Source organism: Punica granatum, chromosome 4 (genome assembly GCF_007655135.1).
Source record: "Punica granatum isolate Tunisia-2019 chromosome 4, ASM765513v2, whole genome shotgun sequence".
Classification (NCBI taxonomy): domain Eukaryota; kingdom Viridiplantae; phylum Streptophyta; class Magnoliopsida; order Myrtales; family Lythraceae; genus Punica; species Punica granatum.
In genome coordinates, this window is record NC_045130.1 from 13,871,737 (window position 1) to 13,897,384 (window position 25,648).

A 25,648-nucleotide genomic window follows, 5' to 3' on the forward strand; every position below is an offset into this window, starting at 1 on the left:
CTACAGAGATCTCATGAACATTCTTTCGCTCCTTCTCCTCAAAAGCCTCACGGCACTCATGGCCAAATACGTGACATTTCTTACACCTAGGTGGCAGCCAAGGCGTCTCAGCATCTATCTCCATGTAATGATATGTTCCTTTCCTCAATCTGAGAGTATCAGGAACTTCTTTAGAAACATCCACCTCCACACAGACTCGTGCACAGTCCATACGTGTCTTCAAAGCAATAGCTCGATCCCACTCGTGATGTAACTCATACCTTTATCATAAAAGTAGCTCAAAGGCACATTCCACAACTTAATCCGCAATGGCAACTTCATCAAGCTGACTCGAGAGTCTTCTATGTCATTTGACCACTTTTGCAGCACCATATACTGTTTATCAACGTGCCATAGGCCTAATTCTAGAACCCATTGCATCACCTTAGGATTATCGAATTGAAAGATAAACATTTTCCCTTTGGTGCTCACAGAAACTCTACCAAAATTTCCCCAAACATTATTAACCATCTTGATAATATTAATAAATGGAGGAGGCTTACCCATAAATTGGCCAACCAGACAGTTATCCCAGTGACTACGCCCAATTTCCTCAACTTCATCTGGCGGACAAATAATAGTTTCTCCCTCAATAACCTCGGGTTCAAGGAACTCTAGGTTTTGTTTCACTCCGGGAAAAATCTTCGTCCAGTTCAACGGCTTACCAGCTTCGACTCTGCCTTAACCTGAAGCAGCTTTGGTGGAACTTTGAGTCTGCCCTCGCTTTGGAATAGCACTCTTTTCTTTTGTAGCCTGCTGCAAGAGCTCCGATGAAGTCGAAGCAACTTTGGGTGGTCCATTTTGAACTTGCGATGCGATTCCCGATGGCTTCAAAGCTGGAAAATTCATCTCATAGCTCCGTAGAGGTCTCCACTGGTTTCTCGAAGTCTTCACGTGCGAAGCTCCCGATTTCCTCGTTTCCGGCTGCCGGAATCTCGCCAGAAGTAGAATCCCTAATCAAAATTTTTCCATCTGCCAGAATCAACGGTTATCCTTTACAGAGACAAACACGTGGCTATTGATGATGCCCAGCGCAAATTAGCAAACTAATGCGCGCAAGAGTGCAAATCCATACATCTTAATAGAGTCGTAATATATGTTCTCGAGAATTATTTCTCGTAATCATTGGGAAGTCAAAATTTTTGGAGACAGTGAAATTCTCTTATCATATTAACCAAATTTTAGATTTTCTTTTTTTGGCCATTGATTCAAATTTCAATTGAGTAATAGCTTATTATCATAAATTATGGACCCCTAATGGAATAGGTTTTCTTTAACTCACTCGAATGGTGCCTTGGTCATTTCGCCATAAGAAAGATAAAAACTAGAGCACGTTTAAAAAAACCATTGGAGCTTCCAATTGTCAATAGTTTTTATTTACTAGCATTCATCAGCTTTAAAATTCTATTTTGAAATAACCAAAAAAAAAAAAAGGACACTCCCAACGTGCCTAAGCCCATCTAAATCAAATTAATCGAATTAGGTTAAATTGTTATAAAGCTCTAAACCTAAATGTAAGGCAATCGATCGAATTTGCCTAAGAAATAGAGAGCTCTAAAACCCTGCGGCCCCTTTAAAAAGTCAAAAGTCAAAACCCTTCTCCTCCCTCTCCAAAGAAAAACAGCAACGCCATTAACGCGGCGGTGCAGAGGTAAGCAAGCACAAAGCTGAGATTTTGAATCGAAATCCATAGTTCCTCCAGCTTCGCTTCGTTGCTGCCATGACGCTGATCTTCCGCAGGCTCTCGAAGACCTCTTCCTGTCGCCGCTACCCGCCTCCTCTGACCCACCAGCTCCGCCCCTCCTCCTTCGACGCCACCGCCGTCAAATTCGTCCGCGATCGGGGCCTCGACCACGCCGTCGAGAGGGAGAGAAACCTCCGGCCCCTCATCAACCTAAAGAACCTCCTCAAATCGGAGCCCTCCAAGTCCCTCCCCATCTCCGTCATTTCCCAGAATAGGGACTCCCTCCGAATCCCGATTCGCCCGATCGAGTTCGTCCGCAGGTACCCCTCGGTGTTTGAGGAATTTATGCCCGGCGGGGTTGCGGTCCATCCCCACTTCAAGCTCAAGGACGAGGTGCTGGAGCTGGATGCTGACGAACAGCTGATTTATCAGAGCGAGAGTTACAGGAAGGATGCTGCGGATAGGGTTTTGAAGCTGCTGATGATTTCGAGAGTCAACAAAGTCCCACTGGGTCTTCTGGATCAGCTAATGTGGGATATGGGTCTCCCTCGAGATTTCGTTCAAAGCATTGTCTCTGATTTCCCCGACTATTTCAGGGTTGCGGGCAATGGGGATTTTGGCTCAGAATCGTGTAGGAGTGATAAAGTTGGAGTCTTGGAGCTGGTGTGTTGGAGCAATGAGCATGCTGTCTCCGCCATCGAAAAGAAAGGAACTCCGGTCGTGTTCCCCATGAATTTCTCGAAAGGGTTCGAGATAGACAAGAAGTTCAAGAAATGGGTCGATGAGTGGCAGAGGCTGCCCTACGTTTCTCCATACGAGGATGGTTCCCATTTGGGTCCTCAGACCGGCGAGTCTGATAAGTGGGCGGCTGCAGTGCTACATGAGCTGCTCAATCTATTTGTGTCTAAGAAAACTGAGAAGGACAATGTGCTTTCTGTTGGAGAGTTTCTTGGGATCAGGTCAAGGTTCAAAATGGCTCTGCTTAATCACCCGGGTATATTCTACTTGTCGAAAAAGCTAGGGACTTATACCGTTGTTCTGAAGGGGGCTTTCAAAAGGGGTTCTCTAATCGAGGAGCATCCGATAATGGTAATGAGGAGCAGGTACATTCATCTCATGCACACAATTAAGGAAGAGCAGAAAGTGGTTACTGCCCCTAGTTCGAGCAGTAAAAAACAGGACCAGAAGGTTTCCGGTTTGAAAGAACATGCTGAAGACAAGGATGAGAGTGAGGAAGATAATGGTGTGCATAACCTGTCAAGTTCTGAACTTGAGGACGATGACGATGATGATTGTGATGTTGATGAGGATGACAATGATCTCGATGAGGATGTAGGTGTTAGACAGGGTAGGACTTGTAGGAACGCCTCAGCAAGGAGAGGAAAAACAAGTTGGGAAAGAGATTCAAATTCGAGGAATCGTCCTACTAGTCGTGCTGAGAGTAGAATGGACAGAAGACAATATGGTGAGAGCGATAAGAACGTCTCGACAAGATCCTCTGGGACTGGGAGGCAGGAAGCACGGAGAGATAAAACAAGTTGGGAAAGAGATTCAAATTCGAGGAATCGTCCTACTGGTCGTGCTGAGAGAAGAATGGACAGAAGACAATTTGGTGAGAGCGATAATAACATCTCGACAAGATCCTCTGGGACTGGGAGGCAGGAAGCACGGAGAGGAAAAGCAAGTTGGGAAAGAGATTCAAGTTCGAGGAATCATCCTACTAGTCGTGCTGAGAGAAGAATGGACAGAAGACAATTTGGTGAGAGCGATAAGAATGTCTCGACAAGATCCTCTGGGACTTGGAGGCAGGAAGCACGGAGAGGTGATAAGCCTCGAACAAGGTCGCAAGAGAGATCGAATGTCTCTACTACTAGATCTAGAAGAAGCAGGGGTTTATCACCGGCATGAGCTTTTTGTTTCTGCTCATCCCATAGCTAGCTCCTCTGCTTTACTAGATGGTAATGTCTTGTCTGTAATGGTTTTTACTCTTCTAATGATTATTTAGTGCTTTGAGGGTTACTTATTCTGCTCCGTTTTGTACACGCAACAAATTCCAAGGCCTAGGTATCGAAGACTTGCCTGCAGACATTGTCAGCCGATTCTTGGTACCGATAATTGAAAATTAAACCGGGTGGTACCGCCAAAGTAGATGATCTAGTTTGATGCAGTAATTTCAATTCTCAACGCATCTGTTTTCTTCCTGGGAGCACGGTATTGTAGATTATGTTCAATTCAGAGTTCCTTGCAAAGAGGAAACGAACACTCCCAACTCCGTATGACCATTGCAATGCAAGATTGATTTCTGGGAAATGGTATTTGGGCCGCCCATCGCAGAGCAATCTCAGCTTGAAGGCTTGTGTTATATCTTGAAAGCCCAAATTGACCAAAAGCTCATATTCTCCTCCTCATTGTAGGAGTGTTAGGATTTGATTGAATTGAATGTCACCCTCCGCTTTACCCTTTTGAGAAACATCAGCTACGAAGTTGGAAAATCACAAAATGTTCGGGGTGTAGTGTGTATCGGCTCCACGAATGACCTCGAATTGCATTAGATATACACAAAAAGGTCGGCCTCCTCTGCAGTTTGCCGTAAACTCCACGGTTCAGATTACTTTCAAATATACAGTTAATAGCACATCACATGGTACTTTTGTGGATGAAAGAGGTATATATTCTCTAGATCAAAAGCAGGATTCGGCATATATATGAAATTGACTGCTCCATTTCGTCATGATGCGTTTGGAAGTTTTGTCACGTTTTAATTCCTATCTTTATAATCTGAAAATGACACTCCATCACCTGAGACTGGAGATGGGAGCAGATACTATACAGAGGTTGGCCTCATTCCATGATATGCTTTATGAATAAAAGATCACTTCCTTTGGCACCAGAATTTTTTTTTTTTGGCCCCCATTTTTAAACCCATTCTGTCTACTAGCAGTTAGGTAAAAAAAGTCGGGCGAAACAGGGGAAATGCGGGTTTGTACAGTGACATCGCATTCAATTTTCATATACTAAATCTCGTGCATATTTTGCATTCTCACTTCCATATCCCTTTCTAGGACCAAATTGACCTATCTCATGCACTGTGAAGAAAAAGGGGCAAACACGAGCTTTCATGACAACACATAGCCAAGCCATATGATGGAAGTCCATCAAAACTTGGAGAAGAACTATGTAAAAGATGGACTTTATCGGGTTCTCAGAGCACGAGATCACAAACTTGATCTAGCAATTTTGATGACCACTCAAATGTTATATCAGTTGTCCATGGATGATCATCCGGGCCATTACTTTTATTGTTAAACCATCTACGTGTGGAAGGATGTGGAAAGATCGATGACAAACCACCGGCCAGGCATCATATCTGATCGGATAGGGAAAAAGCATGCACACGTAACAATATAATTGTGCGGGCGCGTGCGCGCGCGCGTGTGAAATGTTGGGTCGCAATCTCAGGTCCCTCTCCCTCACTCTTAAGTTCATCTCATCCTCATCAATTGTGGCAAAAGAAAAGAGAATGAGAGGAGCAGAGAAAAGAGACTGCAGAGACAGCAGAAGAGCACCGAAAGAACTAATGATAGATACCCACCACAGTAGAAGCAGTGTGTGATAAAATACAATAGGGTCCGTCCGTTCGTCCCATCCTTCCTCCCCATCCACTCGTCCCTCCTCTGTTCCCATCTTAAAAAGGGCACTTTTTAAGGAGCACCCCCACTTCCTAAATCTTTTCGAGAAGCTAAGCAGTCCGTAGGACACAACACGAGCATTTTCCTCCCCCAGTAATGCGCAACACCTAACTTTGTCCGATTCCCCTCCCGATCCATCCATCCATCTCCTTCTGATAAAGCTTGCAAAGCATCATAGTATTAACACTGCACGTCCGTATTCTTTTCTGGTTATAAAGGAGACCCATCAAAAAGTCCAGCATGTGTATGTGCAGGGCTCCTCTGAGGGATGCTTGTGGAAGGAATCTCGCTGGTCAGCTCATGTTTCATTCACATTCGATGGTTGACTCCCCTGAACTCCTACTCGTTTGCCATACGTGTTTTCTGCGCATGCTCAGATATATGCCTACATACATATGAGAAGAACGTTTTTGAGTTGGATCCTTACTGTTACTGTGATAGTGTAATGCAACTTCAAGTATCAAAGTTTTTCCGATACAAGAGTTCGAGTTTCTCCGAAATAAATGCACCCAGAACTTTGTAGTGCTTTCCCATCTTGCCGAGGTCCAAGTCCTATCGCAATACGGGGGAAGGCATTTTAAAAGAGAGGTGTACATCATGTTCACATTGAGACTGCTATTTCTCATTTGCATGGGGAATAAGTGGCAATGTAATGACATTGTCGTACTTGTCTTTCTCAGTACCTCTGTGGAAGCAAAACCTTAAAATTCAAAGGCAACTCCCCCTGATTGCACCATGTTCAAGTATGCGCGCTTCATGTCCCCACACCCCTGCGGCCCGCCCTAAGTTGCCAACCCAATAAGCAAAAGCGGAGGGTAACAAGGTTGGTTATATAATTGGCAAATTCTATTCATAGGTAGACTTTCCCTGTTATTATACAGAGTCACAAAACTTATTGAAAGTATTTCGTGCTTATTAGAAAAACTGACAATCGAACGAGAATTAATTTCAATTGATAGGTTGAGACACTACATGTGATTCTCAAAATAGACTTAGAAGAGTAAGATGTTTGCACTCATCATGGAATACCTTAGATATCAATCTCTTATCTCGATTGATTAATGCAATCAAAATGCCAACAGTCTTTGGTCCACTCCGCACAACGTCGTGTCGGATAAGATCACTCAAGCTTAGTTCACAGCATAAACTCCGATTCTAGACCTCACATTACTTAATTTGATGATATATCTACGTTGCCAAAATACCAAATCCAGAGGAGATCATCACACGCTATCATCTCCATTCACAAGCAACCCTCTGCTCTCTTCAACGTCACATCCTCCATTTCCATCACCAACCTTTCCTCCTGCCCCACCATCATCATTGCCTGACGCGCCGCTCATCTCCAGGGCAGTGAGCTTCCGGGCCCTCAAGGCCTCCACCTCCCACTCGGTGCGGGCCAGCACCACGAAGAGGACGGACACGACACAGGCTGCCTGGGCCGAGAGAAGCCCGAACCACAGCCCTCTGAACCCAACCTCAAGTGCAAAGGCTAGGGCCACTGCCACAGGGGTGCCCACGAAATAGAACGACCAGAGGTTGATCCGGGCCCCGATGGCGGGCCGGGCGGTGCCACGGAGGATCCCGCAGCCGGTGGTCTGGGGGCAGTTGCCGAGCTCACAGAGGCCCATGATGGGCAGGACAGAGGCGACTAGGGCCCTGACTAGCCCATCATCGGTGAAGAAATTGGCCCATCTCTCCTTCAGTAGTACGGTCCATACGACATTGATGAAGCCAATCACGAATGCACATCCCAATGCAACTAATGCAGCTAGCTTGGCCCTTTGTGGCTTCCCTGCTCCTAGCTCATTCCCCACCTGCAATTGCGTCGATCATCCACGATTGGTCACTTATCAATGATAGCTTACCCTTTTCCATTCTTATGGCAAGAAACAGAGAGGAAATTCTGGCTATTCATCGTGCCCGACCCGGCCTAGGCCAGGACATGGGCCCGTGCAGCACACCTGTCAATCGCATCTAGGCAAAAAATTTTCTTACACAACCATAGTACTGTTCGGACTATCTCCGACATGGAGCAATTATTGTTGAGTGTTATTCATCCGCGGCGGAAGAGCAGCTGACCATATCTTTTCTGGAAAGTGACGGAATAATTCGATTTTGAAAAGAGAAAACATTGATTGGGTGGGCGATTAGGTACTGGGTAGAGTGAGCGTCGTGTCATCACAGGGCAGCCCACCAGGACGAGGAAATGTTTTTCTTGTTTTTACAAAGTTTCAGGTTTATTGTTTGTTTCCTGAATAAGCCCCAGGCAACTCAGGAAAGCCCGAAAAGCGATCACCAACCCATTGAGGGATATGGAATGAGTGCAATGAACGTCTTTTATACTTCATCGGGTGCGGACAGGATGGTGTCTTTGTTAATATTTAGGCATGGAAAGGAGAAAAGGAGGAATTCCTGGAATGAAAAATGTAGGAAAGGACAAACACCAATATGACAGATTCCCAATTGCAATGGCACACATATAGTTTTATATTCCTAGGAAAACAAAGACACTAGCTAGTCTTGCCCCCCATCCTTTCCCCCTAGACACGAGACCGCATTTATCGGGATTATGTATCGGAGGGTAATAAGAAATTAGCCTCGCGTCTTTCGGACACGAAAGTAGATGGGCCTAGAGACACACAAGGATTTCAGAAAGACAGAGGGATCAACCTGGAAGATTGTGAAGTGTATGGGAAGGCCAAATAACTAGGACGGGGCAATCCTATGATATAGCCATGGCAGATTTTTGCTTGGAACTTGGAAAATTTAATCGATCGATAATTAAGTTCTTAGTTCTTACCCTGGCGGAGACGCAACCGGCAAGAGCCATGGGAACAGTGTACATCATGCTAGTGGTCTGAATGAGGACCCCGGTGGCTGCTACGGCAGTCGTCGGATCCGGCAAGTACCCTGCCATCACCGTCACGATCTCGTACCACCACCACTCCAAGCATATGCCCACGCAGCTTGGCACTGCCATCTTCATCAGCGGGCCCAGCCCCGTGAACACCCTCGCTAGTCCCCCGACCTTCCATGTCAGCTCGCACCTCCCGGATGCATATACATACCCTGCCATCAGCCCCACCATGTTCATGTTCGTGATGACTGATGCCAGGGCGACGCCTTGCACCCCCAGCCCGAGGCTTACCACGGCCACATAGTTGAGAGGGATATGGAGGGCCACGGCTGCGAGGGAGCAGTACATCATGGGCTTGGTCACGCTCTGCGACCGTAGGAAGACCCGGAGGGGCTGCAGCAGCGTGTTGGTGAGCAGGTCGGGTAGGGAGTAGAGGCAGAAGGTGGCGGCGGTGGCCGTGATGGCCCTGTCTTGGCCCATGGAGACCATGATTGGCTCAAGGTTGAGCCACAGGAGGCCGATGGGAACGATTGCGATTAGGAGTATGAGGACCATCCGCTGCAGGGAGAGGGAGAGGAGGTCCCAGTTCTTGCTGCCATAGGCTTGGCTGCAGACCGGCTCGAGCCCGGAGGCGAGGCCAACCAGGACAGAGTATCCTGTTATGTTCGTGAACCCGATCGCCAGGGCACCTCCAGCTAGCTCGAGGCTCCCGAGTCTCCCTAGGAACAGGACCGAGACCACCTGCCTAATAAACACCAGGAGGTTCATAGCTGTTATGGGCAGCACCATTCCCATTAGCTCCTTCAGCTCCTCGACAACCTGCTCGAGCTGAAAAGGGTCAGAAGTCTCATCCGAAACATACCGGCTTTGGCTTTCAAAGAAGTCAACGAGTGCTTCGACATGATATACTACTACCGGTCCACATTTCATTCAAACATGACCCTCTATGAAGCTTAAAACAGATAAGACAGAACGTCATGAGAATATGAACCGGTTTTTCATTTACGAGGTTGCTCTTGCTCCGTTCCATATGTTCGTGGGGGTGGTTCCATGCGCGGATCTGTCTAAGCATAATCTAAAGAAATGTTACCTCAAAGGCAGAGGGCAGCTTTCGGGCTGAGGGATCGGGGTCTTTCTCCGCCATTGTAATAGCCCAGCAAGTGTTCCAAGCTAAAACAAGGAAAGCATGTAACCTGCTTATAAAAAAGAAAAAGTAAAACATTCGATCAAACAGTGAGAGAACTAAGTTCATTTTATTTGGTGACCAGACATTCCTAACCTCCAAAAAACCTGAATCTGTTGGGCTATAAAACATACAAAAGACCATCAAGTTTGCACCTTTTTCACAAGTTTTGTCACCGTCGGTCCATAGAAATGGAGGAACAGACTCGATACAGCAGAAGGAGAAGAAAGGCAGAAAACCCGCCGGCAAGGTAAAGGACGAACGTTTAGGGCACAGAAGAGGAGGAGGAGGAGAAGGAGGAGGTCGAGAAACAGAGCAAGAACAGAGGGGCTGGTTGTCAAAGATGAAAGCCTGAAGGTTGTTGGGGTTTACTATGGGTTTTAGCTCCCAGCCCTCTTTGTTCTTGTTCTTTTCTTTTCTCTGGGTAGGAGTATGGACTATGGAGTATGGACTCTGGAGTGGGTTTATTCACTGGGTGAGGTCGACAGGACAAGGAAAGGACTTGCTAATGGCGGCGAAGCAGAGTAAGCGAGACACAGAGCAGAGAGAGAGAGACAATGGTAAGCTATTTTTAATGATTTTGTAGAGAGAGAGAGAGAGAGAGAGAGGAGCCAAACGGAAACGGAGGCAAGGGATTCAGTTGGTCTCCAACGGGCACTAAATAAATAAATCCTTTCCTCACCCGTTTCTAACATTTCGTTAGACTTTATAGTTCCTGCCCATAATGCACCCAAAAAAAAAATTCATGTAAAATATCTCGAAATAAAGTCTTGCCAGTGATTTCACGTTCCGATTATAACAGTCCGCGAATAAACACAGACAAAATACGAATTCATCATACTTATGCATTTAGATTTTCGGTAATGACTCACAAAACCGATTCGCTAATCCGATATTCAAAACTTCCGTGGAGCCTCCGGGGCCGTTCGGTCTCATCAGGTTCCCATTTCTATGAGAGGTGTAAGCATTCAATTTACATGATGAGGACACCATATAAGCATGTACCGAATCTAAGCTGAAGTCTAAAAGTTTTCTTTTTTTTTTTCATTGTAAAGAGAATTACGAAAATGAACCTATAAATTTATTTTTTTCTTATAGTCAAAATCATGACTGGCTGTTAATTGGTATTGACGTTAAAGTAAAAAGTGTTAAATATTTTTCACCTCTATTTAAAAGCCTATGTGGAAATTAAAAAAAATTCAAAAAATAGTTTTAAAAACAAAAAAAAAAGAAAATAGAAGAACCCAGCCCCTCTCGAGCTGGGTGACTGCCGGCAACGAGGGCTTAGTCGATGGCCCCCACCTCCCCGATCGAGGTTGGCAGCAAACCTTGAAGGGACTGATGACCTCATTTGGGGGTGTAGGCCGCCGACAAGGCCCCTAGCCCCAATAACCTACCTGCCTGGCAAGGGGCTAGTTGGTTCTTCTTCTTTTTTTTTTCTTTTTCGTTGAGTCGTTTTTTCTTCTTCATTCTTTTGTTTCAATTTATATATATATTGCGTAATTCTTTTAATCAAACCTGTAAAATATTAGACACCGTTTATGTTCATGTTAGTACCAATAAACTGTCAGTCACAATTTGGACCATAAGTGTCTGATGGAACAAATATTATAGTATTAAAAAGTCAAAATTAAACTTATAAGACTCAATTTTCAAAAAGGTCAACTTATATGGCTATTTTTGTAATTCTCCCTTTATTTTATGCTTCTTTCTAATGGAAGTGGGCTAAGCGTTGGGCTTAAAGCCCATGTACAATGTAGGCCCACTTAAGTAATAGCCAAGCTTTTCGAGAGCCAGGATTAAATATTGGCTTATGCACTAGGCTCTGCCATGGGTAATATATTATATATATATATATATATATATTTTTTTTTTTTTTTTTGTGTGTGTGTTTGTATTTGTACATATATGATATATATATATATATAACATATTTACGCGGTTTTTGATGATGCTTTACGATCATATATCGAGGGTTCTACATGTGTGGAGAGAGATTGGGATTCTGTGACACATACAGAGGAACTTTGAAGCAATTCCAAAGAGAACCAGTCGCCCCGATTCATTCAGAGCACAATGGAATTTGATGCTTCTGCAAAATTCATCTCTGCTTTAGTTTTTTTTCATATTTTAATTTGATTATATAGTGGACAGTTGGACACAGTTACATCGCAATCAGATTAGTGAAATGAACTCCGGAAAAAAAAGGAAAAGATTCTAAATCTTTAAATGGAGATAGTGAATTCATCGAGAGAAATAATGAAAATGTGAAATAGAAGAGTTTATATAAGAAATATCATCATGATGAAAATACATACCGGATGTCAAATCTCTTGGATATAGCTTAAGACACGGCACTTCACTGCATTTCTCGATGGTTTTCATTGGATTCGAATATATACTTATATATAGATAAAGCTACACACCTTTTCAACCGATTGATCTCTAGGTCTCTATATATATATTACGATGAAAATAAACTACGTGTTCTGACCCTACAATCGGAATATCAACACAACACCGTGGTGTATGACACTAGCTACGAGAATTTGCCAAGTTTACCACGGAAGGAGGCACCGGAAAGTCGTCAGAATTAATAAGTGCATACAACTCTCGATAACTTACTAAAATTGGACCGAGCAGACGAGAATTAATGTCCATGCGCATGCACTAACTTATGTTGTTCTACAGGCACCGGCAATATGGGCATGCACGTACAGACCTATTATAGTCAATTGCTTGCGCTTTGGGAAAGGAAAAAGAAAACGTTTTAATCTTTTTTTCGTTAAAATCAAACGTCTTATTAATGTGTTTTTAAAGGATTAAAAGCGCATAAATATCCGCTGATTGGACTTTGGGGAAAGTGATTATTAATAATTAATTTTGGCCCACTAGAGTAATACTGTTAATTAGGTACATATACATATAGGCTGGAACTTATTCTAAATAATAATTCCTATAATTGAAAGGGCGCATATTGATTAAGGGTAAAGCATTGGTTAATCTAAAAGTGGGGGTGTGTTTGGAACATTATTAGGGCATTAAAAGAACCAAAGCGGCCGCCTTTATCCTCTTTGTCGGGACCTTTAATTTAGCCTCAACTTATTCCTGCTAGCTAGCCCCAATTTAGAATTATTTATCAAAAAATTTTTAAGTCTTCTTAAATTAAATTATATATGCCTAATTATTCTTCTAAAATTTACATATAAATTCAATGTGATTTAGTTCAGATGATTCGACATCTCTTTACCTTACATAAAGTTTCCAACTTAAGTCTTATTAATAATAATAATAATCTATTATTGGGAGCCCCTTTAGTAGATTGAATCAACTCGTACCTGGATTAGTCAATACCACTAAACTTTTGAATATTAGATGGATGTTGATAAAATTACAATTATTTCCATCGTTTTGGAGGATATAACAAAACTCTTATTTATTTAATCTCTAAGATCTTATTTAAAATACTACATTAACCCTAAATCTTTAGCATTTTTATCATTTTCATCTTAAACCTTTACTTTTTGTCATTCTGTCCTCAACCTTTCTCATTCTTGATGCTCTAGTCCAGGGCATCACCTTTTCCGTTAAAAAAATATGTTTTTGTCCAAAAATAATTTTTAATATTAATTCCAATTTCCAAAATTTTTAAATTTAAAAAATGAAGAGTCGCCGACAACCAGTGAGGTTGCTAGTGACCTCAATTTGGTATGGGGTTGGGGTTGGGAGGGGGGAAAGCTTCCTCTCTCTCCCATTTTTGTTTTTAATTTGGTGTTGGGGCACTAGCCGGCGGCCACCACCCCCATTCGAAGGCACCATTGACCCTAATTAGGAGGACGGTAGCTATCGACGAGGCCATCATCGCATCCTTCCCTCACCCTCATAATATTCTCTCCTTTCTTTCCATCTTTCTTCTTTGTTTATAATTTTTTATAAGAATTTCAACATAAAAATTAATATTAAAATCTTTTTTGTATGAAAAACGTATTTTTTGACAAAAAATGTGATATCCAGACCAAAATGGTAAAAAGAAAAAAGTTGAGGACAAGAATAACAAACAATAAAGAGTTAGGAAAACAAGAAAAACATATCTCTTTTATCAATTTTCGTCCCTTTCTCTTTGTTTCTATTCTATCCAAACGAAGTATAAAGGTTAAGAAATAAAAAAAATAAAATAATCAAACATGTATCCTTGTGGTAAATTTGATTAATCATCAATGAAAAACTTTGAGGAAATGCTGGGAATGCATTTTTGGTTGAACATATTGAGAGAAGTTAAATTGGTGCCCGCAATTCCTTCTTATACAAGTTTGTACATATGTACACATTCGACGTGAAAATTGAAATATTTGTGAATTACAAGTGTTTTTTTTCCAAAAAAAAATTATAGACGGTATGCGTAGCTGGAGTTAGACATAAAACGAGTAGCACTTTTGCCTGTAAAAATTCTATTGTTGAATATAGTCATTTGTATCGTATACAGACATATGAAATGTATCATATTCTCAATATGGTACTATCACTACAACAAAATGACCATTTGGCGACGTTTACAAAAGTGTCGCGAAAAGTTCTATGAGATGGACTTTAGGCGATGCTTTTCATGAAAAATGTCGCCATAGGTTTACCTATGTCGACGCTTCTTGAAGCGTCGCCAACATTTATTAAAAAAATTAAAATGTTTAATTTTTTTAATTGGAAATACCTTGGGCGACGCTTAAAAAAAGCGTTGCCCAAGGGATAAATGGACCCCTGACCATCACTTTTGAAAACGTCGACCAAGGGTACATAGGCCGACATTTTCAAGTGTCGCCCAAATTTTTCAATTGAAAAGAAAAAAAATGTTGCGTGGGAAATTTCCCGCCCATCGCCTAACCACAATTTTGAAATCCAAATTAAATCTTTCTGGTTAGTCACCATATGCGTACTGACAGCAAGCTGTCAACGTGTTTCCAGTTGGTGCTCAATATATATATATATATATATATATATGATTTGGTTGATAACTTGTTAGTAACTTGTTTTCATAAGATAAAGATTGGTGGAAAATGCATCATAATTTGAGTTTTAGGGTTTAGGGCTTTAAGTCTCACTAGACATTGAAAACCGCATGCGTGATCTCACCAAATTAATCTCCCCTCGAGATGAATTTGGTCGTGTTCATTCCGGAGAATCGAGCTATTTGATCTCTTACATATTTCATGCTCGTTAACTTTGAAACTTTCAATCTCGATATATTGAACCAATTAAAACCGAATTTGGGTTTGAGACATTGAAAATCACACACAAACGATCTTATCCGATTAATCCCTTTGATATGAATTCGGCCGTGTTTATTAATAAGGTCGATTGAGCCTTCTAATCTCCTACACATTTCATGCTTGTTAATTTTGAAAATTTCAATCCTGATATATTGAACCAATGAAAACCGAGTTTGTATTCGAAACATTGAAAATCACACACGAGTGGTCTTACTCGATTACTCTCCTTGATATGACTTTGGTCGTGTTTATTAAGGAGAGGATCGGGCCCTCTGATCTCTTACACATTTCATACTCATTATCTTTGAAATTTTTGATTATGATATATTGAATTCCAATTAAAACCGAGTTTGGGTTCAAGACATTGAAATTCACACACAAGCGATCTCACCCGATTAATCCCCCTGATATGAATTCGGCCGTGTTTATTAAGGAGGCCAATCGAGCCCTATGATCGCTTACACATTTCATGCTCGTTAACTTCGAAGTTTTTAATCCTGATATATTGAACCAATTAAAATTGATTTTGGATTCAAGACATTAGAAATCACACACAAGCAATCTCACCGGATTAATCGACTTCATATGAATTCAGCCATGTTTATTAAGGAAAGGATCGAGCCCTCTAATCTCTTACGTACATTTCATGCTCGTTAACTTTGAAATTTTTGTTCCTGATATATTTAACCAATTAAAATCGAGTTTGGATTCGAGACATTGAAAATAGCACACGAGCAATCTCACCTAATTAATCCCCTTCATATGAATTCGGTCGTGTTTATTAAGGAGGGTATGGAGCATTCTGATCTCTTACACATTTCATGCTCGTTAACTAAAACTTTCAATCCCGATGCATTAAACCAATTAAAGACGAGTTTGGGTTCAAGACATACAAAATCACAAACGAGCAATCTCACCCAATTAATCCCATAGATATGCATTCGATCGTGCTTATTAAGGAGGGGATCGAGTACTTTGATCTCTTACACATTTCATACTCGTTACTTTGAAATATTCAATCCCGATGTATATTTAACCAATTAAAACCGAGTTTGGGTTCGAGACATAGCCCCGTTTGAATTGTTAAACTAATTTTAGAATCATGATTTTGATTTTAACTCAACAAACTATACAACAAAAATACACGTTTCCCAAGTCAAATTTATAATACTATCTCATTTGTCTTTTTCCACAATCAAAATCAAAATCAAAATCATGATTCTAAAATCACACTAACAATTCAAACGCAACCATAGTGCGTTTGGTTTCAGAGTTAAAGTAATTTTGATTTTGATTTTGATTTTGATTTTGATTTTGATTTTGATTTTGATTGTGGAAAAAGACAAATGAGATAGTCTTATAAATTTGACTTGGGAAGCGTGTGTTTTTGTTGTGTAATAGGTAGAGTTAAAATCAAAATTATGATTCTAAAATCAAATTCTGAAACCAAACGGGCCCAATATAAAATCACACACGAGCGATCTCACCGATTAATATCCTTGATATGAAATTCGGTCGTGTTTATTAAGGAGGGGATTGAGTCTTTGATTTACACATTTCATGCTCGTTAGTTTGTTGCCAGCTAGCTGATAGTTTATGAATTGTTCAAAATTTTCAACAATTACCAATCTGATAGCTTGTTAGCAGCTTGTTGTCAGAAGGCAACTGTTGTAATGAAACGTTGGATAGGAAAGTTCCCGCTCATTGCGCAGCGAAAATTTCAAAGACCAAATTGGGCGAAAATTTTAAAAACTAAATTAAGTCTTCTCTTATATCATTTATATCACCTACTTTCCTTTTCCTTTCTCTATGTAGTCCTATCTCCATACTCATTCTCTCTCTTTTTATTTGCTCTACAAACATCTCACCGCTGAAATCGATTACTTCGTCCCCTTGCCAGAGCCTTCTTCTTCTTCCTCTTCCTCCTCTTTGCTTTTTCCCGGGGTGGCAATCTTTCCTTCTTCTCCGTTCACTCACTAACTCCTCCTCTTTTGTTTCTTAATCGGTCTATGGCAAAATCGTTGCTGGTTTTGGAGATATTCGGGTTTGGTCTTAGGTCTAGGAGCCTACAAGTGAGATCCCTGGCTAATTCGATCCTCTTGCATCGAAGCGAGGGATGGGGACAACAAATATCGCCTAATGACGGAGAACGGGTTGAAGCTCGAGGAAGGCCTTAGGGTCTTCAAGTCCGACAATGTCGATGCCCAATCCAAATTCTCCTTCAACGAGAAGCTTCCTGCTTGGCTCAATCGATTAATCCGTCTATTACTTCCTTTGCATATGCTCGAGTTCGCATTAACAGTTGTTGCTTGACTATGTATCCGATTTGGCGTGTAGTTCTTTCCATCTCTTGAATATACGTTGAATTTGCATATTTTGTATTCATTGTGAACCCTCATCTTTGTATTCATCTTCGTTTTCGTCGTTCTGTTAACAAGCTGTCAACTTGTTGTCAATGATAAACAATTTTTAGGATTTTAGAGTTTTTTGGGTTTTAGGATTTTAGAGTTTAGAATTTTTTGGGTTTTAGGGTTTCAATGTAGACATTTATCGCTAACAACGAGTTGACAACTTGCTGTTTTGTTTTCTTTTTTTCTTTTTTAAATTTCAACTAGCCTTCGCCAACGCTTATTGGTTTTTTTTTTAAATATTAATAGGCCCAAGCCGGCGTTTCCAAGCATCGACTTAGGCTAGGTCTTGGCCAACGCTAGTAAGCGTCGAGCAAACCTTTTTCTTTAATTTTAATTGTTCTATGGCGACCCTTCCTAAGCGTAGCCATAGGTCGGGCTAGCATCGGCCAGACCTATGCCGATTGGACACAACATGTGTCGCCCTAAGCATCAGGAGACTTTTGGCAACGCTTGTCCTAGGCCCAAAAAAATGTCGTCATAGCCCATTTTTCTTGTTGTGTGTGATTGGTAACTTGTCGACGTATATCTTGATTGATTCTTTTTTTCTCTTTTCCTTTTTCCATATAGTGAATAATTAATATCAATGATCCACAAACGGCCGCCCTTTCCACAAATCGATCGTCCAACAATAATTCTATTGAAAAAGGCCCCACGGGCCATAGTAAACCAATTAAGCAGTTGTGACGACAAAAGCTCAAAGTATGCTTTTGATATGTATTGGGCTTTGCTAATGGCTTAGTTAAAGCAGTACAACCTTTTCCATCAAAAAAAAAAAGCATTACAACCTGAATTTAATTATTCCCTCCTGTAGTGCCAAAGATTAAAGGTGTCTTAGGTGTGCCAAAAGTTGTTCCTCGATGATTAATATGGGTCATGATTCATTAATATTAGAAGCTCATAATATTTTAGGTTATGAACTGTGATCCTGATATGAGTGAATTCATGAAAAATATTCATATACAAATGCCATACGTTCATTTTGACCTTAACTTCTTGAAAACCCGAAACCACTAGGAGAACTAGTATCGGATTCAGGAATTTTATTCAACTAATTAGGACAAGGAAGATAGAGAGAACCGTTGGTTAATTAAGCTAGACGAGCCATGCGAGGTGTCAGACGTTGAAGGGATAAACCTCAGACCAAAGGTAAGAAGTGAAAGCCTTGGACGATATCCGATCATTCACGGCTTCCGACGGGTGAATCCCGTCGAAGAACACGTAACTGCTCCTGTTCGAACACGTCAACCCACCCCGCCTGCAAAATATCCCGTTCCCGCCCTGTGCCATCGACCGGACCTCGCAGCACGGCTCCTCGGTATTCGTGAATCCTGAACTGAGATCAGTTTCGACGATAAATTTCACATCTCGATTAAGAGTAAAGGAGCTAGTAAGTAAGTTTCACTAGTTTGTTAGAGATATATACCACACGAACCTTTAGGGCTGGGGTTTTTTAGGATGTCTCGTATGATTTTGTAGGCGTTGACGACAACGACGTGGGAATGGGGCAAGCGGGCGGGGAGGTCGTTGACGAGAGAGACCAAGTTGGAGTTGAAGAGACGAGCTGCTCTGTTCATTGACTGAACTCTGACCATTGGTCTGCTTGCCTTCACGTAGGGATAGCACCCTATCGGATTCACTGACATCAGCACGAATTTCCTGGCACCTAAACCGTACAGCTTCTGCATCCACCATACAATAGAAATGATGATGACCATAATAATTATAATAATAATAAATAAATAAATAAATAAATAAATAGAAATGATTACTAATAATCAGATAAAAATAATTACGATTTTTCTAACATGATCCGTGTCAATTATCAATCAATCAATCAGGTCTCGGTGCATCCGCCTCCATCGAAATTTATAGAATTTCGAGTGTGATCCATCTTTTTCGGTATTCTCATGGGTTTGCTTTATATTCAAAATTAATGCTACGTTTGATTTGTAAGTAACATTTTAAAATTAAATTTTACTTTTGAAAAAAAATGGTATAAATAGTTATATATGAGACTCACCTTTTAACTTTGTATGAGTTATGTGTTTTTAATTTTGAAAAGAAGTAATATAAATGGGACCCACCCTTCGACTTTGTATGAGTTATTTTATTTTGTTATTAGTAGAATTTTATTTTGTTGTGGGTAGAATTAAGTTAAAGTAATATTTTAAAATGCAACTTTAAATCCAAACGGAGCTTAACTATTGATTTGTCAAACATAAATTAATATAACTCTTCATGTCGAAATTGCAGGAGATCATTCGAGTAGTCTTTGGTGCTCGGCGGTTCTTCTAAAATAAGAGTTTTGTATGTAATTAGAAAAGCTTACAGGAAGTTCGTATATAAAATCGGGAAAGTTCAAGTAAATTGTCCCCCCCGCTGACTATTAGAGTTTTATTGGGAGACTGCGCCTTATGAGAATAATTGTGTTGATCAATCACTGGTGAAGGAGTGCAGGGAGAAGGAGTGCGACTCTCACTACTCCAAATCCTTATTTTTTTGGGAAAACAATTCCCGGAAGGACACATGTAGAACATAATTACCTTTATTTTCCATTGGTGCTTCTCGAGGGTTTTTCCACTCGAGTTTCGGAAAGACGGCCGCAAATACTTGCTCGAGACTTAGTTGGCATAGTCACGAGGATTTTGACACCTTTCAGATAAAGTCAGCTTACATGAAATGCAGTTTGTCAAATCCATTGCAACTTGTTGACTTCATTTTCTTTGTTAATTTTTTCCCCTTTGGTGTTATATCTATATTACAACTCCCGTTAAATGAAGGAAAGAACATAACGGTATACAATAGAAAGGAAAACACGAGCCGCAAGTGGGCCGACAAAACACAGGCCCGACCCAAAACTAATAAAAAATCCGCTCAATTTCAGCTGAGATCATGGATTTTTTTTTTCTATTTCCAGAGAATTTAATGTTGCAAGCAAATAAACCAACCAGATAGATTCATATGCATCAAAGGAACTAACGACTCATATATATGTAGAAGGCCGCTCCAACGTGCTCCAATTATGGTTAGGACAAAATGGAAAATGATCCTAACCGTATACGGCAATATGTCCATGTCATCATAACCGTCATCGTAATAACTCCTAAATAAAGCTGGTTCATCGCCCTGATAGGGAGAGTAGGGAGATGACATTCCACTCGCAGGGGCCCATCCCAGAGCCCAACTTTAGTTGGTTTGTAAATTTGTAATAATATTCGGTTCGGAAATGATGTCAATTGGTTTTGCTTATGGCTGAAAGACTGGTACGGTTTCCTCCCGTCTTGTTGAACATGTATGTAACCATGTCGTGTCAGAGATATTGGATTGAATCATAATTACTTTCGGAAAAGCAGACATACCTGGAAATATTGAGAGAGGGAGGCCGTGAGATTGGAGGTGAAGGCTTGGAGTTTCTCATCAGTGTCGGCATCGGAATCGGGGGGAGATTGGAGGAAGTAGTTGAAGGAGTAATCGTTGCTGCCGGTTCCGACCACAAATAGGAAGTGGCACAGGGATTCTTTGCTCCCACACCCCAACTCTGCTTCAAGCTCTCCCAGTGTTGTTCCCTCGAACGCCATTATTTGTTCCTTCAGACTCATCACGTCTCCCTGCAAAAGTTATTCCGATTTTCATATCCAACAATTAATTTTCAGCAGAAACAGGTTCCCGATGTCAGCCTTATGTTATTGGTCGGACCCCTAAGTGATGAGAAGTGATATTTTAAGCAGTCATTCCTCACAATAGGTAAACCTACGAGTTGCTGCCGGCCCATGTATTTGACGGATCATTTCATTGTTGGTTTGCACTCCTACACTGGTATTTTCTCGCACCATGGAGCGTGGGGATCATGTAACTAAGTGTTGTTCCTCTTTGGTCGGATCCATGAATAAGGAAGATACTGGATAATCTTTTCGTTTAGGTTATGAACAAAAGCAATGCATGGGTCTCGTAGGGAATATGGAAATGAATTAAGGGGACTGGTAAATTTCAATAGGAAAAAATTCAAATTCGCAAAACCTCTTAGGTTTAGCCAAGAACGGTTGTTGCATAGGAGACGATATCGTGCGTAATAGATATACCACGAATGAGCACTGTTCAATGCCATTGTTGATTAGGTCAACATAAACAGGCAACTATCTCTAGATCGTCACGGGAGGAGCAAGAAGAAGGAAAAGATTTGAAGTAATCCTAGTACAAGTTATTAAATCGAGGATAGAAGAAAGAATAAGTTTGACTTTTTCGACGTACAATCTAGTATCTAGAAGATGAATTGAGTCTTAACTAATTCAGTCAAGTCGAGTCAGCCCACTAAGAGATAGCCCAGTATGAATTTTTTCACATTTACAAAGACTCGAATTCGAGACTTTACTTAAAGTGTAATAAATATCGAACTACTTGAACTAATTTCCGTCGGTAAGCTTTGACTTTTTTTTTAGATGTGTACCATGCTATTCAGAGTCCAATAGAGTCTGACTAATCCAATCAGGAGTTCGAGCATTAAAGGTTATTCTCTCTCCCCCTCCCAACAAGTGCGTTTCTCGGAATTAAAACTTGTGTTCGTAAAAGATGAACTGTTAACCACTTAACCAACACTTTTGTTGGTGGGTAAATTTTGACTTTAATGTCTTATATATGTGCTAATTATAATAATAATTAAGACGGCACTATTAGGATATATCATCTGATGTCTTGGATGCTCACATCGGGTCTTTGTTGAAAGTCAAACAAAATGTAATTTTACACTGGCCAATTAAATAGTAATAATAGGATTTGCATTTCGTAAAGAGGTTGAGTTCTATCACCTAACAATCTAAGTTATGAGCTCAAATCAAGTCTATATAAGCTCCGTGAACACGAAAAATAGATAAGGAAAACCACTTTTCTCAAATAATCTCAGAAGAACCGATGATTATAATTTTATGGTTGTCAAACCATATCATTATGTATATATGTTAATTTCTCACCGTAACAGAGCCAGTTTCGTCCCTAATACCGGAACCACCGGAACCAAAGTTGACGCCACGAGCCATCCTCAGACCCTTAGTCAAAGGATCCAAGAAAGGCGGGATGAAGGGGAGCCCGAGGAGTTTGGCAAGGAGATCAATGACATTCTTCCCGTTGGAGAACCGGCCAGAGGCCGGTGCGACCGGGAAGTCCAGCCCATAGGGCAAGTAATTGGCGCGGGTTGAGGTTTGGAGGAAGTTATTGTTCCCGTTGTCGACGACAGAGCTCCCAAACACAAACATCCCCTTGATGTTTGTGGTCGACAAGTTTTCGTCGAGGAAATTGCAGCGGGAGTGGCACTGCATCAGAGAGCTTGCGAGGAGGAGAAAGAAGAGGACGTGGGGCCTGGACAGCGCAATCACCATGTTTTTGGTCATCATGGCTGTTTCTTTTGAGGATTATTGAGTCTCAGAGAGAGGGGCTTATTTATACGACGTTTTGGAGACTTTGAAGCGCGTTATTTATAGATCGGTGAATAAATGCAAAGAAATCGATATAGCTTTATTGTCCCTAGTTCCAAAAAAAAAAAAGAGAGAAAAGAAAACTTTACTGTTTCTATCTAATGAAATTATTGTATGATAAAAAAAATGAAATTATTGAAAATATTAAATTTCTAAAATAGAGCCATATTTTTTACATGACAAATACATCAATCATGAACATATAGCCAATTTCATATTTCGAAGACTGTATTTTAATCATATTTATAATTGATCACCATATTAGTTCTATGTAGTTATTAGTTTTCAGTATGTTAAATGAGTTTTATTTTGCATATTAATTTACTTAGGTAGACAATTTTACTATAAATATAAGGATTAATCACCTAGAAAAGTACGACCTTTATATTTTTTCTTAAATGTAACACGACATTTGAAAAATAGCACAGAAGATACTATTGTCTAAATGTCGTGCTATATTTACGAAAAAAAATGTAAAGATCGTGTATTTCCGTGCTATTATCTAAATATCGTGTCATATTTAGAAAAAAGTATAAAAATATCGTGTTTTTCTAGGTGATTCACCCAAAATATAACGATATTTCCTTTGATTACATAAATATTAAATATAATGATATTTTTTTGGGTAAATATAATGATCTTTCTTTGCTAAAAAAATTGAATGTTGACCTCTTCATAATTTGAGATATAATGTGAAAAAATTGAATGGATACTATAAACAGAAAGAAACTTTAGCCTACTATCATTATTATTATTTTTTTCTAAAGATTATAGGAGATGTTTTTGGATCTAAGTATAATGAAATAAAAATTTTAAGAGCTAATAAATTGAAGAGGCATAATTAGTCGCACAAAGAATATCAAATCTTAGGCTAAGCCTCCGCCAATACGCTATACCCTCTTTTATTATCATTGATTTGATTTGTACAGTGATATTTATACATAAAATGATGGCGGTAAGGAGAGAAGAGAGGACCAAGCCCCCAAAACAACGAGCGAACGACCCGAAGAACCTTAGAAATCCACCTGAATTATTCGAAATCAGAGAAAAACAACTCAAATAATGAGTTACTCTAGAATATAAATTGATTACTTCAAAGATGACTTGCCCATATCGTTACACGATCATCCTATTTATAGAACAAGGACACAAGGACTTTTTACCTTCCCAAGACACCCCATTAACTCTAATTCTATTTTCTCGGATTTTTCTGGACACAACTCACGAAAATGACAATAACTTTTCCTAGACAATTCCAAATTACGAACAGTTTGATTCATTGGAAACTAGACTTCTAGGGCTTTCCAATGACATCTTATTTGATCCTATTTAGTGCAGAAACGACTCAGAAAACTAAGCACGAAATGACTCTTCGGTTTCAGTCCAACAGCCTTTAATTATATTCTAGAACCATCATATGGTCTTCTCGTTTTCTCCATCATTCTCCCCCGGTTGGAAGAGACTTGTCCCCAAGTCGGACCCTTCGTCTTTTCCAGCATAGGGCAATAGGTTAGAGACATTGAAAGTCGCAGAAACTCCATAGTCTCCCGGTAGCTCAACCTTATATGCGTTTTCACCCACTTTCTTCAAAATGCGAAAAGGTCCATCAGCTCTAGGCTTGAGCTTACTAAAGCGACCTTGGGAAAACCGCTCTTTTGCCAAGATGAATCCATACCAAGTCTCATTCCTTGAAAGTTGCCGGCTTCCTGAACTTGTCGGCTTGCTCCTTGTACTTCTCATTTTGCCGAATGATCTTCTTGCGAACCTCTTTATGCATACTCCGAATTTGCTTCACTCTTTCTTTAGCATCACTACTAAAAAAGTGATTAATTGGAAAAGGGACTAAATCCAACGGACCAATAGGATTAGATCCATAAACAATCTCGAATGGGCTCTTACCGATATACTTGCTTTGAGATCGGTTATAAGCAAATTCCGCTTGAGGCAGCACCATGTCCCATTGGCGAATATTTCCTTTCACCAAGGACCTTAGCAAGCTTCCCAAACTTCGATTAACCACCTCCGTTTGGCCATCGGTTTGAGGATGATGGGAGGAACTAAATTGAAGAGTAGTTCCAAGCTTTCTCCAAAGCGTACGCCAAAAGTGACTCATAAACTTCGTATCACGATCGGAAGTGATGGTCCTCAGAATGCCATGAAGCTTGACAATCTCTCTGAAGTAAAGATCTACAACATGAGATGCATCTGAGGTCTTAAGGCACGAAACGAAGTGCGCCATCTTAGAGAATCGATCCACCACCACCATGACCGAGTCTTTGTTCCTTTGTGTCCTTGGTAATCCCACCACGAAATCGATGCTCACATCTTCCCAAGGTGCATTGGGGACCGGAAGTGGAGTGTAAAGGCCCGTATTTTGAGAATGAGCCTTAGCAATGTGACATGTTTTGCAGCGCTCCACATGTCTCGAGACATCTCGGATCATATTCGGCCAATAGAATTGCGCATCAATAAGAGCAAGCGTTTTATCTCGCCCAAAGTGACCTCCAAGTCCTCCCTCGTGAGCTTCTTTGATGATGGCCTCCCTCAAAGAACATTGAGGAATGCACAACTTATTGGACTTGAAAAGATAGCCATCATGTACGAGAAAGTCCTTCCAAGGGCTTTTGGAACATTCACGCCATGTCTTGGAGAAATCAACATCCTCTTCATAAACCTCATTGATGATCTCGAACCCCAACACTTTTACTTGCATAGATGAAAGCAAACCACACCTCCGACTCAAAGCATCAGCGACTTGGTTTTGAGTGCCGCTCTTATGCTTGATCACGAACGTGTAGGCTTGTAGAAACTCCACCCACTTGGCATGGCGATTGTTGAGCTTATGCTGGCCATTAATATACTTCAACGCCTCATGGTCGGAGAAGAGCACAAATTCCTTCGAAATAAGATAATGCCTCCAATTGGCCAAAACTCGAACAATGGCATAAAATTCCTTGTCGTACGTCGAATAATTCCTCCTCGGTCCATTCAACTTCTTACAAAGAAAGCAAGTAGTTTGCCTTCTTGAGAAAGAACGGCTCCAATTCCCACATTCG

The 25,648-nt window shown here is 40.8% G+C and overlaps 3 protein-coding genes across 4 annotated transcripts; 1 reads left to right on the plus strand and 2 right to left on the minus strand.

Annotated features, from left to right (window-relative positions):
- The first annotated feature begins 1,493 nt into the window (after positions 1–1,493).
- LOC116205718 (protein WHAT'S THIS FACTOR 9, mitochondrial) lies at positions 1,494–3,749 on the plus strand. The gene has a single exon (XM_031538366.1). The coding sequence runs from the start codon at positions 1,760–1,762 to the stop codon at positions 3,629–3,631; it is 1,872 nt and encodes a 623-aa protein (XP_031394226.1). The 5' UTR covers positions 1,494–1,759; the 3' UTR covers positions 3,632–3,749.
- Positions 3,750–6,445: 2,696 nt separating this feature from the next.
- On the minus strand, positions 6,446–10,086 carry LOC116202432 (protein DETOXIFICATION 54). Its single transcript, XM_031533975.1, has 4 exons — positions 9,611–10,086; positions 9,363–9,465; positions 8,216–9,091; positions 6,446–7,229 (listed from the first exon to the last, which is right to left on the minus strand). Exons 2-4 carry the CDS (start codon positions 9,414–9,416, stop codon positions 6,636–6,638), a joined length of 1,524 nt encoding a protein of 507 aa, XP_031389835.1. The 5' UTR covers positions 9,417–9,465; positions 9,611–10,086; the 3' UTR covers positions 6,446–6,635.
- A 7,926-nt stretch (positions 10,087–18,012) lies between these two features.
- On the minus strand, positions 18,013–22,656 carry LOC116203149 (GDSL esterase/lipase At5g45670-like). 2 transcript variants are annotated; one of them, XM_031534814.1, is made up of 4 exons: positions 22,092–22,656; positions 20,487–20,735; positions 18,560–18,806; positions 18,013–18,455 (listed from the first exon to the last, which is right to left on the minus strand). In XM_031534814.1, exons 1-4 carry the CDS (start codon positions 22,509–22,511, stop codon positions 18,241–18,243), a joined length of 1,131 nt encoding a protein of 376 aa, XP_031390674.1. In that variant the 5' UTR covers positions 22,512–22,656; the 3' UTR covers positions 18,013–18,240. The 2 variants fall into 2 exon arrangements, with proteins under 2 accessions (XP_031390674.1, XP_031390675.1); XM_031534815.1 differs by having other exon boundaries at positions 18,013–18,460.
- Between the last annotated feature and the right edge of the window lie 2,992 nt (positions 22,657–25,648).

Excerpts from the sequence above, each read along its gene's own strand:
- LOC116205718 (XM_031538366.1), top strand. The coding sequence starts at position 1,760 with ATGACGCTGATCTTCCGCAGGCTCTCGAAGACCTCTTCCTGTCGCCGC.
- LOC116202432 (XM_031533975.1), bottom strand. The coding sequence starts at position 9,416 with ATGGCGGAGAAAGACCCCGATCCCTCAGCCCGAAAGCTGCCCTCTGCC. Across the intron at positions 9,092-9,362 it reads AGCTGCCCTCTGCCTTTGAG|GTTGTCGAGGAGCTGAAGGA; the intron begins GTAACATTTCTT and ends CAGCTCGAGCAG. Across the intron at positions 7,230-8,215 it reads CCGGTTGCGTCTCCGCCAGG|GTGGGGAATGAGCTAGGAGC; the intron begins GTAAGAACTAAG and ends ACGCAATTGCAG.
- LOC116203149 (XM_031534814.1), bottom strand. The coding sequence starts at position 22,511 with ATGATGACCAAAAACATGGTGATTGCGCTGTCCAGGCCCCACGTCCTC. Across the intron at positions 18,807-20,486 it reads CCCTCTCTCAATATTTCCAG|AAGCTGTACGGTTTAGGTGC; the intron begins GTATGTCTGCTT and ends TGGTGGATGCAG. Across the intron at positions 18,456-18,559 it reads AAAAAACCCCAGCCCTAAAG|GATTCACGAATACCGAGGAG; the intron begins GTTCGTGTGGTA and ends ATCTCAGTTCAG.